The following is a 16,752-nucleotide window of genomic DNA, read 5'->3' as shown; positions in this document are numbered from 1 at the left end:
ATCTCTATAAAAAAAAGGAGGATGTACAAGTAATCATGTAAGAAATTCTGACTTTATAAATGAGGACATAACTATCCTGAGGAGAACATGACATTTTATTAGGCACTTTCTTGCCATTTAACTAACATTAAATATAGACAACTTTTTGAGAGAAAAATTAAAATTTCTAATTAAGTAATTTTAACAAATGATAGAGGCAAAGCTCTATAATAACCTAATAAAGATTTATAATTGCATACTGTAAGTGCTTACACTCAAAAAATGCCAATTATCTGACTGGCAGAACTCATGCTGGCAGACGATACACAATGAGGAAAAGCAGACATTAATTTGCATAGTTATTAGAAACTTGGGGAACCTCTTAACCCCTTCCCCACAATACATAAACATACTTAACTCAAAGGGATAAAATGAAAACTACTCATGTACCAGAAACCAAAATGAAGAAAGATAAGTTAAAATTCATAACTTAAAATAACTTCACGTTTTAAGCTCAGTAAAGTCCCCTGTACATCAGAATGGTACCACTCTACACAGGTAGTTCCATCAAAAATGAGCCTATCCACAAGGGCCACAATTTCTAGCCTGTTTTGTAAAGCACTGACTTCCAGTGAAAGTAAACATGTCAATCTCCCATTCAAGAGTGACAGACATAGCAGAAATAACCCTCACTTGCAGAAGAGGAGTGTTTTGCTTTCAACATGGTATCAAATGCTACCTGTGGGTACAGTTAGGTATCACCCCAAACAAGTCTGATCATTGACACTATAATCCTTCCAAAATCTGTTTCCACTAAAATACACACAACTGTAGGAATAAAAAGAGATACCTACTTTGCTAAATAAATCATTAAAAGCTTTCAATATCACCAAAGAAGGACATTCCAAAACACTGTAATTCTGACATTATACTGCAGTAAGCAAGCTAATTATTTCCACATAGATTGACAGATTAATAGATACAGGTAGGAGAAGGAACCATAGTACTATTTTAGCCACTTTGGCATCGGGAAGTACAAAGGATGCTGAAGAGCTCAAAATGCAGAGCCCTAGGTAGTGGTGGAGGCCCACATATTTTCCACAACAAATAAGAGGTCAGTAGCAGAATGCTGCTACTGACCATATTCACTAGGCACTTCTTTAGGGACCAAGGGCACATCTAATAAAACTCAACTCAGCCTTGAAGAGTACCCCTTGCAGCTGTATGTTAACAAACAAGCCATTAAATACGACTGAATACAATAGTAGGAAAATCACAACGTTTGTGAATTTACTCATCCAGGTTGCTGTCACACCTCATGTTTCACACCCTAGCACAAATACAATTTTCTTCCAAAAAATTTCAAGTCCTTGTGTGTTTTTGAAAAAGCCATTCCTGTTAGAGCTACTGTGTGTCTATCCACACCGTTCTCATGTACTGAACATGGAGACACTAACTCCACAAGTGCATCCTTACTACGTAATTGTTACTGGTCCCCACTTAAAGACAGAAGTCTTTAACCTATTTTTTGAAATAGTAAGATTTTTAAATAAATGAATGAAATGCATGCGATGGGTAAGTGATAAACAGTCAGTAAGAATACAAAATATGGAAAATATTGCCAATGCATGTATCTGCCCAACACCAAAAAAACATGCTAACATTAACTGACTGCACTTGGATAGCAAATGCAGACAACTACATAGCATTTAATTCTGGCAAACCCCTAGGTAATACCAGGAAATTATTGTTCCGTGAAAAGGTGCTGCAACACACTAATCAGGAAAGCAGCAGTTATTGTTCTTTTTTTAATATGAATTTCTAATCACTAACACAATGTGCAGCTGCGGGAAGATAAACAGGATGCTAGATCGAAGGACATGCATGCGATTAAAATGCAGCACTACTGTTGATACCAAAAGCATGCCATTACATCTGTCTCTGGATGGTATTGCCTAGATGAGAAAATTAGTGTGGCTAACAATTTGTCACTTCATAACCTGCTTAGTCAAACTACTCAGCCCAAAAGCAACTGTGAACAATTGCTCCGTAGAGAATCATGTCATATCTGCTGTAAAATCCTTCACTCATTACACTGTCAAAGGCACTGTACTCGAAACAGAAAACTATTTGTGTCAAACTGGTTTTAAATTAATAATGATAGAAGTTTTACCTTTCCCTAAAACGCATACCTTTTCTGAAAGTCCAGATTTCCACATACTTGTAATTAGAAGCCTGACCACTAACTAGAGAAACAATTAAAATTGATGAAGTAATACTATAGTTTACATGGAGAATAAAAAAGGTCACTGTTTAAAACTATCCCCAACATTTCATCCATAAAACAACCCTGAATTAAGAATGAGAATACATGTAATCTTAATTTTCCCCCACTATTTTTGTCTACTACCTCTCTTTCCTCTCTAAAATAAACCAGTGCTTCAGCTGTAGGCTAGAGGAAGCAACTGGTAAAAGGCAAAAAATTCTCAGAAAGTGTTAGACACAGCACAGATGCCTGTTTTCCTTTCAGCAGAAAAATCTAATCATACAACTGGTTAGTGAGGCATTCCAACAGGAAAAGTTACTTTAGCTTTTCTTGAAAACACATTAATCCAAACATTTTGTTTAAATACTGTATAACATTTAAAACATTTTTTTGCTTCTACTGTGCAAATGGACTTGGCACAAGAAGCTTGCAGATAGAGGATGCAGCAAATATGTGTAGTATAATTCCTGAGATACAGCAAAACCAGAGTGACTCACATTGTTCTAGTAAAAGAAACAATCAATTGACAGAATCTATTTCACACACCCTGTCTGAAGCTTAGTTTGACAATCTGTCAAATGTATAAGTGAAATTTTCATAGCTTTGACATGAGTATGTCCACTAAAGAGAGACTTTTTATTTCAGAAGCAGCTTTCTTAGATATGGGCAACTGAAAAATAAAGCTGTCATTTGCAGACAGTTTTATTAAGTTAAGGACTACCAGAAATAATTGGCTTTTACAGCAGGAAATCTGGAGCAGCTGAACATAGTTCAAAATAACATGGTTATCTAAAGGAATTTATTTTTTTCCTTCCTCTCTTTAACAGAAATTTCACAGGAAGACAGATGTAGTTCACCACCTTAAATTTTAGCTAACACCTCCTTAAAAACATTCAAATATACTTATAAACAACATAATACTGTTACATTTACTGGGGAAAAAACCTCTGCTTGGTTTACCTTTAGCTGGATGGTTTTCCTGACTATCCATCTGACCAAAAAAAAAAAAAGGAAAATGTCTGTACATATAAACAGCAATGAAGCCTCTACATTACACATAAGTGTTTGCTTATTTTTTTTGGATAGTGACTGCATAGACTACAGCTTTGAAAGATACTACATATTCTAGAGATACTAACATAGCTTTTAGGATTTGGGAGCAACATCTAAATTCTCAACAGACAACACAACAGACAAGACTGCTCAGGAAACCCAGAAGACGAAATGTAAACTCATTCAGTCTTGTCTTCCCGAATGTCAAACAGATAAAAATAATCTGAAGGTAACTATGGACTGAACTCTCACCTAAATGTGTTATACATGACTTCCAGTACTGACAACTTAGAAGTCAGTTTATTCAGCATTTTCATTTAAAACATTCATTTTCTACATATATCCAACAATGATGATAGCTACTGAAAGGATAATAGTAAAATCTCCTTGCTATAAAACTTATAGAGCAAAACCTGTTTCACAGCAGCAACACAGTCTTCCATAGCAACTCTTTCTTCTATTTAATGTCATTAGGGAGAAAACCAAGATGAAATTTCAGATAACAGGAAAGAAAACTGAACATTGTTCCCTGGAAGGGACACCAAAATAGTAACATGATGCAACTAAAGCAACTACTTAATCACAGATGAGAGAAGCAGATAGTTCTAAGTTAATATGAGAGTCAACAATAAAATCTGCAGTGCTGGTTCCTCACTTTTAACTAAATGACATTTCTTATGAAATGGAAGAAATGTTACTGTAATGCTATGAAGCCAAATAAGTAGTTAATATAATGTAGCATGGAAGTTCTATCTTTTAAAAATTTCTCTTGGGGGAGAAAAACAAGCAAATAAAACCATTTATATTGGAATATTTATCTGTGAAATACTTTAAAAACAAATCCAAGGGCCTTTGAAGTATTCTTATTTAAGATATTGTATTGCTTACCTATTCAATGATGGCAGAAGAGAAAGCAATGCCAAAGCAGAAAGTTTTCTTCTTTCTGGCTGAGTGATAGTATCCATCCGATCAACCCACATTTCAATCATGTTACCAAGAATTTGGTCCAACTGCATTGGGAAACACAATGATCTTTTTCAGTTATAAGTACATCAGTGTGCTTAGAAAATAACTTATTTTAATTTTTCTAGCAAATGAATACATTATTTAGTCTTGGAAAGACACTATACAGTTGTATACCTGACAGAAGTAATAAACAACAGGTACTTTTTAAATTTTCTATGACAATGCTTCCAGGCCCCAAACCCTCCATACCCATTAGTTGCAACCTACATGCTTGAAATGAATTTCATTTATGGAGAGGGAATTAATTCAGGACAGCAAATTACTCCATTTTTCCCTAACAGTCTCATAGAAACAAAGCACATGGACTTATTTTGTTTTATCTACACAGTGACAAATTAAAAGAAGATTTGCCATTATCTGCTTGAAAACTTATTATACCCCAGAAAAGCAAATTTCACTGAAAGACCTAATAGAACACTTGTAGCAAAAGACCCTCAGTAATTTCACCAGTGAAACTGAAGCACACTGAACTGGAGAGAATGGTTAGAGGAGAATGGGGACCATTCTCCCATTAAAGGGGATAATGATTAGACCATTCTCCAGGCTGCAAGACACATCAAGATGGCAAAGGGAAATAAATTCTCACCTACAATTGCTTGCTGACTAAGGGGGTTTACATGGCTAATTATGGGATGCAGAAGGAAGAGAATTTAGCGACCATATAAAAATTGTAATGGGATGTTTAAGTAATTGTGGGAACATGTAAAAGTTGTTACAGGGTGTTCAGGAAAAGGAGAGGAGGAGGGAGAACAGCCCCTTTTCAAGATTAACTGGGCAGGAATAAGCGCTGATAATAGAGAGGGAAAAGTTTATTCAGGTCAAAAGAAAGCAAGACTTCCCTATGTAATACAGCTGATATATCAAGACACAAAAAAACCAAAAGGATGAAAAAGGACAATAAACCTTACCTCCTGACCCAATTCACATGCCATCTGGCTCAAAAGTAATGAAAAGAAACTTGCATTTTGTAGTAGAACTCTACCCATGATCCCAAGATAAGTAGACATTACCACTGGATATCTCTGAAACAAAAATAAACCAAAACAAAAAGTGCTTACTTTAAGTAAAAAAAAAAACATTTGACACACTCAGCAGCGATACTTGGAAGATACTTATATGCATCCCTTATGTCTTTCACTAAATTTTTAATTAAATTAAAATTAAAATTAAATTAAATTGCAATTAAAGAGCCTCTAGGAACAGAGGACTGAGTGAGCAATCTTTACCAGAGTTCTCAGTTCTTATATATGAAAACGATGGCAATTTCAAAGTCAATTTCATCCAAACAGCCAACAAAACCTGCAAGGTGATTTTAAAACCTGTGTCTTAAGGAAATAACAGTTTATTGTACTGTTAAAATATTACTTTTGAAGTTGATTATGGTTCTAAGTTACTGCTTCCAATTTCAGTAAAATTAAGAACACTTAGTATTTCTGAAGTTGTTACTTTTTTCATATAGAAGCTATAATACATTTGCCAAAAACTAATCCCAGGTGTCTCAAAATTAACTGGATACAGTAATAAGTTCATTAGTTTATTATCTTTGGTTATTACTTTTAAAAGAAGCTATAGTTTTTTTTTTCATATTAAATTCAGCACATTACAATATAATTGTATTTTGTAAAATAGCCTACTTGAAAAACAAAATGCCAACATTTACCTGAAAATTCTAACCTAGAGTAATACATTCTGAATAGGGTATAATGAATTTATTAGTCTTAAATCAGAAGACATTTCAAAAATCCACTCTCTTTAAAAAATCCACTCTCTATCTTTGTGCTTTTAGCAGCAAAAAGTACTTTCCTATATACTATTATTTGGCCTAAATTTGGAAATCTTAGTCAACTCAGAAACTGGAGCTATTTATTTATATTTGAAAGTCACCTTAAAAGATTTTTAAACTAGCAGTGAAAAATCTATCAGATACTCTTAAAACAAGAGAAAATACAACATCAATATGAAAAAGCTGGAAATAATGGAAGGTACTTTCATTTTCCAACAGAAAAGTAGAGAGTAGTTTCAGAAACTCTTACCTCCCCATCTACAATCCCCCTGAATACTGATGGAAGAAGGGGTTGAAACATTTGTGGACCCAACACAGGATTGACTTTTAGGACATTTTCTACAACCTTAAGAAAAAAAGCAAATTGGACAATTAGCAAAGTATGTTCATAAACCTTAACTGAAGCTTTAAAGCCATGTGTACTGGTGTACACATAAAAAGTACTCATATGATGCTTACCATTAAATACCAGCAAACCCCAGATTGCTGAAACTATATTATAGTAAAATATTCTGCAAACCTGATTTGCATAAATGCACCTGGTGAAAGCTGACAGGCCAACGAAACCCACCTAGCCAAGCACCTCACAAGCCTCCCCATGTCCCAGGCAAAGCTGATGAGGTGGTTTGGAAAAAGGGAACTTGTTATGGTTCCAGGAAAAGCAGTATATTAAGTGGTTGGTAGGGCTAAGTACTGGAGTTCAGGGTGCATTTCCATAGCTTTGTCATGTTGTTTTTTGAGAAACCACTGATTAGGACCTACCAGCTCTTTCCAGGTGTGCTCACAGAGGTACTGTTCTGGGTACCTTGCACTGGTTCCCAATGTTTAAACCCTTTACCCTTTGTTTTTCAGCTCCTTTCCCCCGCCCCATGTCCTGTTCCCTGAACTAACTTGTTTTCCTGCCTTCTTCCATTTTTCTTTTGCCCAGATGTTTGTGTTCTACTCTTGTATCAAGAGAGACAGGAAAAGGCTGTGAGAATAATGTGCTGAGGGGTCCTCACTCCTACTTCCAGGTAAAGAAAGTGATACCACATGCATTAACACACCGATGTGTTTATAAAGCGTATAAAGGTATCATAAATGTATCACATCTAAACATTTTTAGCCTCAATTTACTTCCACCTCAGAGGAATTTCAACAAGGACCAACACTTCTGTGCTCTTGACCAATCTCTGCTAAATATTTTTTCTCTGTTTTGAACCTTGTTTCCAATAGTTTCATTTAATACTCTAGTTTTTTGCACTGAGAAAACTGTTAAGGAGTTGACCTTTCTCAATGCCTCTCAATTTTCTAGACGCTTAATATGGAGAGGTATAAAAAAAGCCTATTATATACAGAGGTGAACATAACTTTTTCCCCACTCATGTTTCTGGGTACTGGAAATTTTTGGCCCATCTCCTTTGTTCCTTGTACAGTCTTTTAAAATTTTTTATTGTCTGTGTCAAGATAATTAGAAAACCAAGTCACATCAAGCCTTAGCAATCTTGCAACAAGTTGTCTTTTCAGTCCAAATTAAGTCATTTTCAATCTTATTAATTATTGTTCCAATGTCTGTTTACAATCCAGACAAAGCTGTTTGTATGAAACTATTTCAGAGGACACCCCCAAGTGTTTCTCTTCCCAATGCTTATCTAGATTTTGGGGTGTTTTTTTTGTGTAACAAGTCAGCATAGTAAACCCTGACAAAATTTTTGCTTTTTCTAAAAATATTTACAAGAATGAAAGCTCAGTTATCCCTCTGGAATCAAGAGGGCATAACTAGGAATGTGTTCCAAGTATTCTAGACAGCTCTTGCAACAAGGCCACACTGGGACCCAAGTGAATAAATGATTCTGTACTAGCAGTATAATTCCATTTTAGAAATCTGATTAAAAGCTGCTGCATAAAACATTTCCCCAACTACAGACTTTAAATAATATCACTGAATAGACTGGAAGTGACATTTTAAATTTCAGAACTAGAGGCCTTAAGCTCCTCACAGAAGTAATGACAAACAGGGGAGACAATGAACTTAACCAGCTGTTTTCTGTCTTGGATTCTGCTAGCACTTGTGCGACCCACCAAAGAGACAGGTGGGATCTAATTTATATCCCCCATCACATTTACAATTAATTTAATTCAAGTCCAAGTTTTCATAAACAACACAGAGCGCTGTTAGTGCAACCACTGGAAATGTTAGTAGTACACTACAGCTACTACTCATCTTTCTATGTATATTCCAACTTTATTTCCTGAAATACTTCAAAAGACATATTCAAATTATAATATTTCAAAAGTTTATGAGTTCCATAACACCATTTGAAGGCTGTCTGAAAATATAAATTTCTGGTGCTTTGAAAAACCTTTAGCAACTTTATTTAAGCAGCTATGACCACTACAATAGCAACGTATGTGAAAGTCAAACAAAGACTGTTTGAACTCTGTGTCTGGTACAAATGGAAATACGGTATACAAAGGATTTTAATCGAGACCACATACATACAACATTCAATAAAGACAGGAGAAGTTAGCTCTATACTCACTTGGTCTTTACACACATGCACAGGCTTCAAAAAAGTAGTTAAACCACCATGGATGGTTTAACTCCAATATCAAATTCTGCTAAATACATTGGTTTCTTCTACATGTTCTAAATTCTACTTGAAAACATTGTATGTGCAGAGCTGAGCCTCTAGTTATTATTTTCATTATACTCCACCTTTAAAACTTGAACTTGACCTTCAATAGTTATGTCCTTCAAAAGCTCACAAAATGACCGACATAAGTCAGCAGCATACATCTGAAATAAAATGAAAAAGAAGGTATAATGCAATGCAATTTATATATTTGTATATATTTCAAAACTCAATTCCTTAGGGTTTATATATGCCTAAAGACCCCATTTTCTCTTCAAAGATCATATCTGCTAAAATGTTCATCATTCTAAACTAATTAAAATCAAATATAAGCATTTTGTTGCATTTTTAACATTGCAGGACATTTAAACAATCAATCTCAAAAAAACTTCTAATGAAGAAGGTGTGACAACAAGACATAGCATTTTGTTCAACTCCTGCTAGAATGTATATTCATAATTTTCATCTGGTAGGATAACAGTAATTATTATTAACCAACTTAGTAATTATTATTAAATACAGTTATTAATCAACAGTAATTATTATTAACCAAGTTAGGACCTTTCAGATATCAAACTACTAAATCACTCTGCAAAGTATTAATCCTGAATAATAACATTTCTCAAATCTGAGTGTCCACCATACACCACAAAGAGCTAACATTAGAACAGTATGTCTATATATGAATATATGAATAAGAGCATAAATGTTTATGTGTATGGTATGTTCCAAGATGAGAGAAAAAACAGTTTGCCAGTAAGGAACTGTGGTGGTAATATGGACCTTTATATAATGGTAACATACCTGCAAAAATTCAGATGAAGATAAGAAAATATAAGCATTGATGATCTTAAAGCAATTTTTGAGATTTTCTGAACTCAGCTCTGGAAAAAACAGAAATCACAATTCAGAGCCTGATCACCAAACTAAAGTACAACAAAGATTATTTGCTTCTTAAAGTCTTTTTCTCTCCCAGCTTGTAGTGACAGATGCCAACAAATAGGAAAAAATATCTTGGATCCCGTGGCAATCAAGCTCTTTCACTCTTCAGAGACAATTACAGATGTGTGATGACAGCTCTCATGCTCAAATAGAAGCACAAGAAATCCTACGACCTCAAAAGCCGGTGCTAACTAAAAACAAACAAAAGTCAGGTTTTGGATGTAATACTGGGTTAAGAAGATATTAAAGAGAATAAATGAAACATGTACTTTAGAGACTTGCAATTACAGATAAATGGTGTCTCTCATGCTGAGTCAGTAAATGCTGAGCAGAAAGAATGAAATAAAGATTGCAGTTCTGCTCTTCTGACCCAGATGCCATATCAAATGGCATTGAGCTGACACACACAGAGCTGTAGGGCATAGCTTCAGTATTTCAGTAAAGAGAGCATACCCGTCTAAGAGACAGATGCACACAAAGGATGATATACAACAGCAACTTGAAGAGAGAAAAAAAGATATATCCTCAGGCACTACCTGTAAGACTGTTTAAGAAAAATAAAATCACTCTGAAACATGTATAAGCATAACTCACACCAAAATGAAAAGTTTCAAAGTTTCACATGGATGTTGATACTAGTGCAGAAGGTCCACACTGTATAAAAACAAGACAAAGACCAAAAAAAGCTCAAAGAAATAAATTTCCTTAAAACCAGTTTGGGAGACAAAATATTCCTGGTAAAAGAACTGGACCTCAGTTCTATCACCTTTAAAATACCTAATAAAACCATCACAAATAAGTAACAGGAAAATGCTTTTGTGTGAATGTTAAATAAAATTCCTTTACCAGGAATTTTACAAGCATCTGGCTAAGACTTCATGTGTCTCCCATGGCTTAGAAGAAAGCAGTTGTATGAAAGTATGGCTTACACTTAGTGATATTTATATATAAAAACTTCTACCAAAACCAGTTGTCACCATGACCATTGCTGCTTTTCCATTATAACATTTGTATAGTTCTGGGGAGGTTCAGCAGATATTCTTTTTTACCCCGCCCATTAGGTAGAACATTAATGTTCTTCCATTTGATATGGCCATAGGACAGTTTTGCATTCATGAGTAGGTTCATATGTCAGTACTCAGACAAGTCATATCTTGTAATCATTATTATGAGTATTTTTGTCTCTTGACTTAAAAGAGATCACTTAGCAAACCAATATGATCATCAAAAGATTCCAAGAAATCTATGAGTTTAGCTTTAGTAGCATATTACTAGAATTACACATTGTATTCTCTTTAGAGGTCTGCATTTGTGTTTTTCTCTTTACTGGACAGAATAATATTTAAGTTTCAGACACTGAAGCAAGTAGACAAATTCTAAATAAATGGTCATATAAACATGAAGTACTACTAAGTTTTCCATAACTTTGTATTCTGTGATAACCAATAAAAAGTAATAAAACGTGCAGCAAAAATTGTACTTCAGGTCAAAATGAAAACAGGTATGAGAGATATAATGGAAATGACAGAACCTCCATCACTCATCTGCAGCTCAATGTTTACCAAAATTTTCTAAAAGATCTCATGTCAAACTAACTACATTAGAAGCTAATTATACATCAATTCTCTTGCCAGGTTTTCCTGAATCAAACATTTTTCTGAATTCATTAATGCGCTCCTTTGAGTTTTGTTTGGATCAGAGGAGTTAATCCAGTTCAAGTAACCTGGTTTTTGCTAGTACCTTTGTAAATACAGCGCATGCACATTAAACTCGATGCTTCTCAAAACAGTTACGTCTAGATTATGACAATGTTCCCACCATGAAATTGTATCAGATTCAACTGTCATTTTAAGTAGCCTCTATGAAGAAACCTTCCATCCTCAGACAATTAATGTATTTCTCCATTCACATTATTCAATACATTGCGAGAGATGTATTAAAGAGACTGTGCAATCCCTCTACAGGGCAATTACATTTCAACAGAGTTTACACAGTAGCAGCAGTGCTGAAACGATAACCAAGTATGACAATTCTGCTGTGAGTAATTATTGTACATCAGTGATAGCGCCATAATCTTTCACTTATGCAAGTGAAATCAAGCCTTTATGTCAAATGCAACATTCTGTTACTGAAGGCAAATCTAATTGATTTGTGTAACTCCTCTGATATCCACATACAAGAATCGTTTCCACTTCCTGGAAAAATGTGCATCATTTTGCAGTAATCAAAATTTTTGATGAACATGAAACTCACAAAAACAGTTTTTCAGAAAAATGTTCAGGAAGTGAAGTAGTACAGAAGCCTATAGGAAAAAGTCACTCTGTGATTACACATCAACTGCTGTGTTTTTGCCAAGCACTCCCAACTCCGATAAAAAAAAAGTTTGACATAAGCATGTTTGAAGGCCTGTCCTAAGAAAACCCTACCCAACTTAACTGTACTGCTACTATACCAGCATCATTTTTCAGAATAAATAATAATTTTCATTTTCATTTTTCAGAATAAATAATTTCTCTTGAGAACGCATTTTTTTTCCAAAGGAGAGCATCACTGTTCTCCAGGATTCATTCATAAAACAAGTAAATCATAACAAGTATAGAATATTCCAGAATACCTCCACCTTTTCTAAGAAGAATATGCCAAGGTTTCCATTTCTGCTTATCTCTACTCTGAAAAGTATCACATGAGGACTGGGGGAAGAGATCAGTAGCAAACAAAGAAGCCACAAATACAGAGTATTTCTGAATTTAAGTCAAGCAGATTTCCAGTGTGACAAACCATGAAAGCCATTCATGCAGTGTAGGCCCCCTGCAGCATATACCACCTCTGATTGACACAGAACAAGAAGGTGGAAGGGTAGGTGTGTAGTTATGGATGATTACAAGTTATCAGGACTCAGCAGCCACCAAATTTTAGCAGTAGCTATGGAATATTTAACCATAAAGTCAGTACTACTAAACAGAGTTTTGTAATTAAGAGATCTTGTATACAGGGAGAAATAACCGAACACATAATCATGCACCTACCTACCATGACATAACTTTCTACTGACCAGTAAAAATTGAATAAAATATTAAGTCCTGAAAACAATTATCAATTAAAAAGCTAACTTCTGTAATTCTAAAAAAATTAACCCATTTGATGTATTAGTATTGAAACCTCAAAAGCACAGCTAAACATCTAAACACAAACATACTAACATAAAATTAAACCACAGAATTTTTATACTCCCTTTAATTATGAAGCAAAAATACTCAAAATATCAGTATTTCCTAAGCATTGAATCCTATTTCTCATTACTAAGTTTATATTTTGCCAACAAACTGCTGTTTTTAATTTCGATACTTGACCCAAATGTTTATAGACATATTCAGGTAATATGAAATATCCTACATTGTTTTTAACTGGATAAGGGAAAAGCTAATAACTTTATTCTGGTTGTAAGCAGAACAGGCAAGTATTCCATATAATCAATATCAATAATATTTGACACATTTTGTGTTAAATTTCAGAAACTTCTTAAAATAACCTCTGAAATTATAAAGTTTCTTTGAAATTTGTCGTATCTTTCACATACAGCAGCGCCAATTTATTTAAAAAAAGAAGGGTAAGTAGATTATAAATATTAAAAAATACGAGAAAGTCAGACAATAAGAACCGATTTGTGGATTTTTATTACAATTCTGCAAGCTCCCTTAGGACGTGCAACCACAAGAGCATTGCTTAGTGCACGAACAGCAAGCAGCAAGAAAAAACCCTGAAATTTTATTAGTGAAAGACTTACCAAGAAGGGCAGACATATTCTGAAATATTCTCAGGAGTTCTGGTGTAAGACATGGACTATTCTCCAATGTCACTAACCTAAGAACAGATCAAGAAAATTATTTCAGATGATGTATGTGTAACATTGAGAATCATTTTGAGAGACGTAAATATTTTAACTTCGAGTAAACATCTATGTTATCAACAATGTGTAACAATTACCGAGAAGCATACTTTAAGCAGAGCAATTGTCCTCATAACACACTCATCTGTACAGGCACAGGTCTTGTCAAGGTAGGAAAACAAAGGAAAACATAATATTGTCCTTTTATGAAGACAACAGAAGTTCTGAAATGCAACAGTAGGAATGTTGAAGCAGCCAGCCAGGGAACTTGGAGAAGGTGGGTAGAGAGGGATATTTACAGTGCAAAGACAACACATGTGTTCTAAATCTCAAAGGAGAAGCTGTGATGGATCAGCTCACACATTTACATTTTTTTAAAGTCTGAAATGAGGCATTACCTTACATTGTTTATAACAATTTATAATTCCAGAGATTTGAAAACAGTAGTTTTCAAATTATGCTTGCACTTAAAGCCCAGCAACAAATTCCATTTTCTCCTAGATCTTAGGCACGGGATTACCACATTTAAATAACACGTCTGGTTATGTGAAATATCTTAGTTGTTTTTCTGCTCTTGGTTCAAGAAGCCCTCAGAGTCCTAACTGTCCCTGCCAGCTCTCTGGATTTCTCTGATGCTCTAGGACATCTTAAAATACCATTCTTCCGCACAGACATCAGTGGGACAAGCTCAAGATCAGTATTATTAAGAAGATGTAGAAGTTCTGAACTTATACATGTAAAAGGCCCCAGTTCTATATTTTGAGGCACTCTTGCACTTTGACTTGCTGCCACCAGCATTATAAATCACAGTTTTGCTGCATATATAGAACAGATCATTTGTAGGTTAAGTATTTGTAATTGAAATCCTCGTTTATAATTTAGATCAAAGGAATTGCTCGTTATTTTAAGACAAACTCTATGTACTCCTATCCTTCAGAATTTGGTTCCCTCTTATATTCTCCCCTCTTACAGCATTAGCTGCACCCGAAACAAGTAAATCAGGCTCATGGCAAACTGAGCACAGTGTCACTTCTTGTTTTATGTTCAGTCACCAAATAATCTGAGATATAGAAAGTAACTTCCACATTTTATCCTTGTAATTATGTCATCTCTTCCAACCAGCTCTGATCCACTGGTTCACCGTTCTCCCTAAGTTAAGCACACCAAATTGTTAAATTAGCATGCACATTATAATGAGTCTATACTTTTTGTCCTGCTACAGAATGTATCTCAGTATCAACTGCCTGAAAATGAATAATAGACAAAGCACAACTAAAAATAGCTGAGTATATTAATTTCCTAAACTCCTGTCTTCTGAGAAAAGGTATGATACAGGTGATGTCAAGGTAAGGTAACAAGAATATATCAAAGTTAATATTCAAAGCTTTTTACAACCTTTTTTCTTCTGGGGATACAACAATAAAGAAAACATTCTTACCACAGCTCTAAACCATCTTCCAGAAGATAGACGTGTGGAGGCTGAGAAACATCTGTACTTAGTTGGATAACGGGAAGTAGAAAAGGGTAGAGATTTTTGCTGTCTGCTCCCAGACCCTACAAAATAAGTAAGAAATGTAAAATATGCTAAAAGCCTTAAATCAAGAATTTCAAAAAATAGCTTGGAAAAGATCTACACTGCTGTTACAGTCACATGTAAACATGCATTCAAGCAATCAAAGGTTGAACTTGCTTCCATTTCATACAACACCAAAACAGCCTGATGCCAATAACCTGCAAGAAAAAAATATAAAGAACATACATTCCTAAAAACATTTACTGGTCATTCTTTTTCTTGGAGAAGACACAAGTTTAGCAAATACCAAATGACTAAAAGCTGAATGTATAACAGGTCAAGAAAAGAAAATACTCTTTGGTTCTTATAATTGACAAAATCATTTGACATATTCTAATATTCAGGAGAAGAGCTTGTTTTTATAGCTACCCAAAGATTCACAAGCTGATGACAGTGATTCAGTTTTTAAATGATCCATGACACTTCTGAACAACGAAGAGTTAATTGGGAACAACTGCCAATTACTGAACAGTAATACAAAGTACTGTAATATTACTACTCAAGAGAACTGAGGCTAGTGGAATGCTGAGCTTGCATAATTCCTGTGTTTCGATAATAGAAAAGTTAAAATTATTTGATATTTTAAAGTTGCAGCTTCTTTGTGTATTTATCTACTTACTTAAACAAACATACCTTAAAAGAAAAAGATTTTTCTACAAATCTCTCTCATCTTTTTCTATCTACACCGAGAGATTCACCTTTTGTAAAAAAATACTCATATTTTAGTCTCCACAGGGGACAGAAAGAAGAATTTCCACAATTTGTTTATGGTAGAAAGCTATTTCCTCTTCATTTAGAGTTACAGCACTTTGGAAAGAACCTTTATTTCTACTTTTATAAGATTTGTTATTTCCCTTTCACTTTCCCTCCACTGTTAACCTCTACAATACCATCCTTTTAAGTCATGCATTTCCACAAGTTCAAGACTGCATATTTAGTCTGTTCCTGTATAGACACTGTTGTAGGAGCACTGCTCTTGTCTCTGCCAGTCCTACTACATTTTCTTTAGGATGCAACAGGGGCTGGAGAAGGTAGTGTGGCATATAGTCTGTATTAAAGAAGTAGTTAATACCACAGATTCTGCAGACAATATAACCATGTGCTGTTTTATTATCAAGAAAGAACTGTAGGAAGTACTGATAATGTTTATGTAGCTCAGACTCCTTACCTGGACGAGATGGATCAGGGTGGTTAGAATGGCACACCGTAGCATATTGTGCTCCTCACTCTGCTTCCAAAGGAGTGGTAAATACTGAACCAAACATCCTACGTATGGTCGTATCTAAAGTTCAGAACACAAACTGGTTTCTCAGTACGTGAAACAAGACTAATAGTTTATCCCAAGCATAGTTTCTGCAAAATACAGGAGCTGTTTTTGTCTCAGTAAAAACACAAGAGTTTGCTTAAATCTTTCTAAAACTCTTTAGAGTTGTACTCTTTACTCTGTGACTGAAGTAACTTCTGACTGCAGAATAGTTTGAAATGAATATATAACTTATGATAATATTTGTGCATGGCAATCAAGCTTATGTAGTAAATAGGACACAAAAAATATTTAAAGCTTGATATGCAGAGGTATTTTCATATTAGTATATTCTTCACTTAGACATGATTCCTAGACTTCATTCT

General features: G+C 34.6%; 1 protein-coding gene across 9 annotated transcripts in view; it reads right to left on the bottom strand.

Annotated features, from left to right (window-relative positions):
* Window positions 1-16,752, bottom strand: part of IPO11 (importin 11) — an 81,717-nt gene that overhangs the window by 25,049 nt on the left and 39,916 nt on the right. For all 9 annotated transcript variants that reach the window (XM_030258245.4, XM_072922422.1, XM_072922423.1 and 6 more), the window contains 8 exons: window positions 16,292-16,405; window positions 14,989-15,104; window positions 13,449-13,525; window positions 9,527-9,606; window positions 8,806-8,886; window positions 6,358-6,453; window positions 5,233-5,346; window positions 4,187-4,308 (listed from right to left, as the gene is read on the bottom strand). In XM_030258245.4, the coding sequence (XP_030114105.2) occupies window positions 4,187-4,308; window positions 5,233-5,346; window positions 6,358-6,453; window positions 8,806-8,886; window positions 9,527-9,606; window positions 13,449-13,525; window positions 14,989-15,104; window positions 16,292-16,405 (800 nt within the window). The remainder of the gene's footprint in view (window positions 1-4,186; window positions 4,309-5,232; window positions 5,347-6,357; window positions 6,454-8,805; window positions 8,887-9,526; window positions 9,607-13,448; window positions 13,526-14,988; window positions 15,105-16,291; window positions 16,406-16,752) is intronic.

This window comes from Taeniopygia guttata, chromosome Z (genome assembly GCF_048771995.1).
Source record: "Taeniopygia guttata chromosome Z, bTaeGut7.mat, whole genome shotgun sequence".
Lineage (NCBI taxonomy): Eukaryota > Metazoa > Chordata > Aves > Passeriformes > Estrildidae > Taeniopygia > Taeniopygia guttata.
Note: the sequence above shows the minus strand (reverse complement) of the source record. Positions and strands in the feature narration are given on the sequence as shown.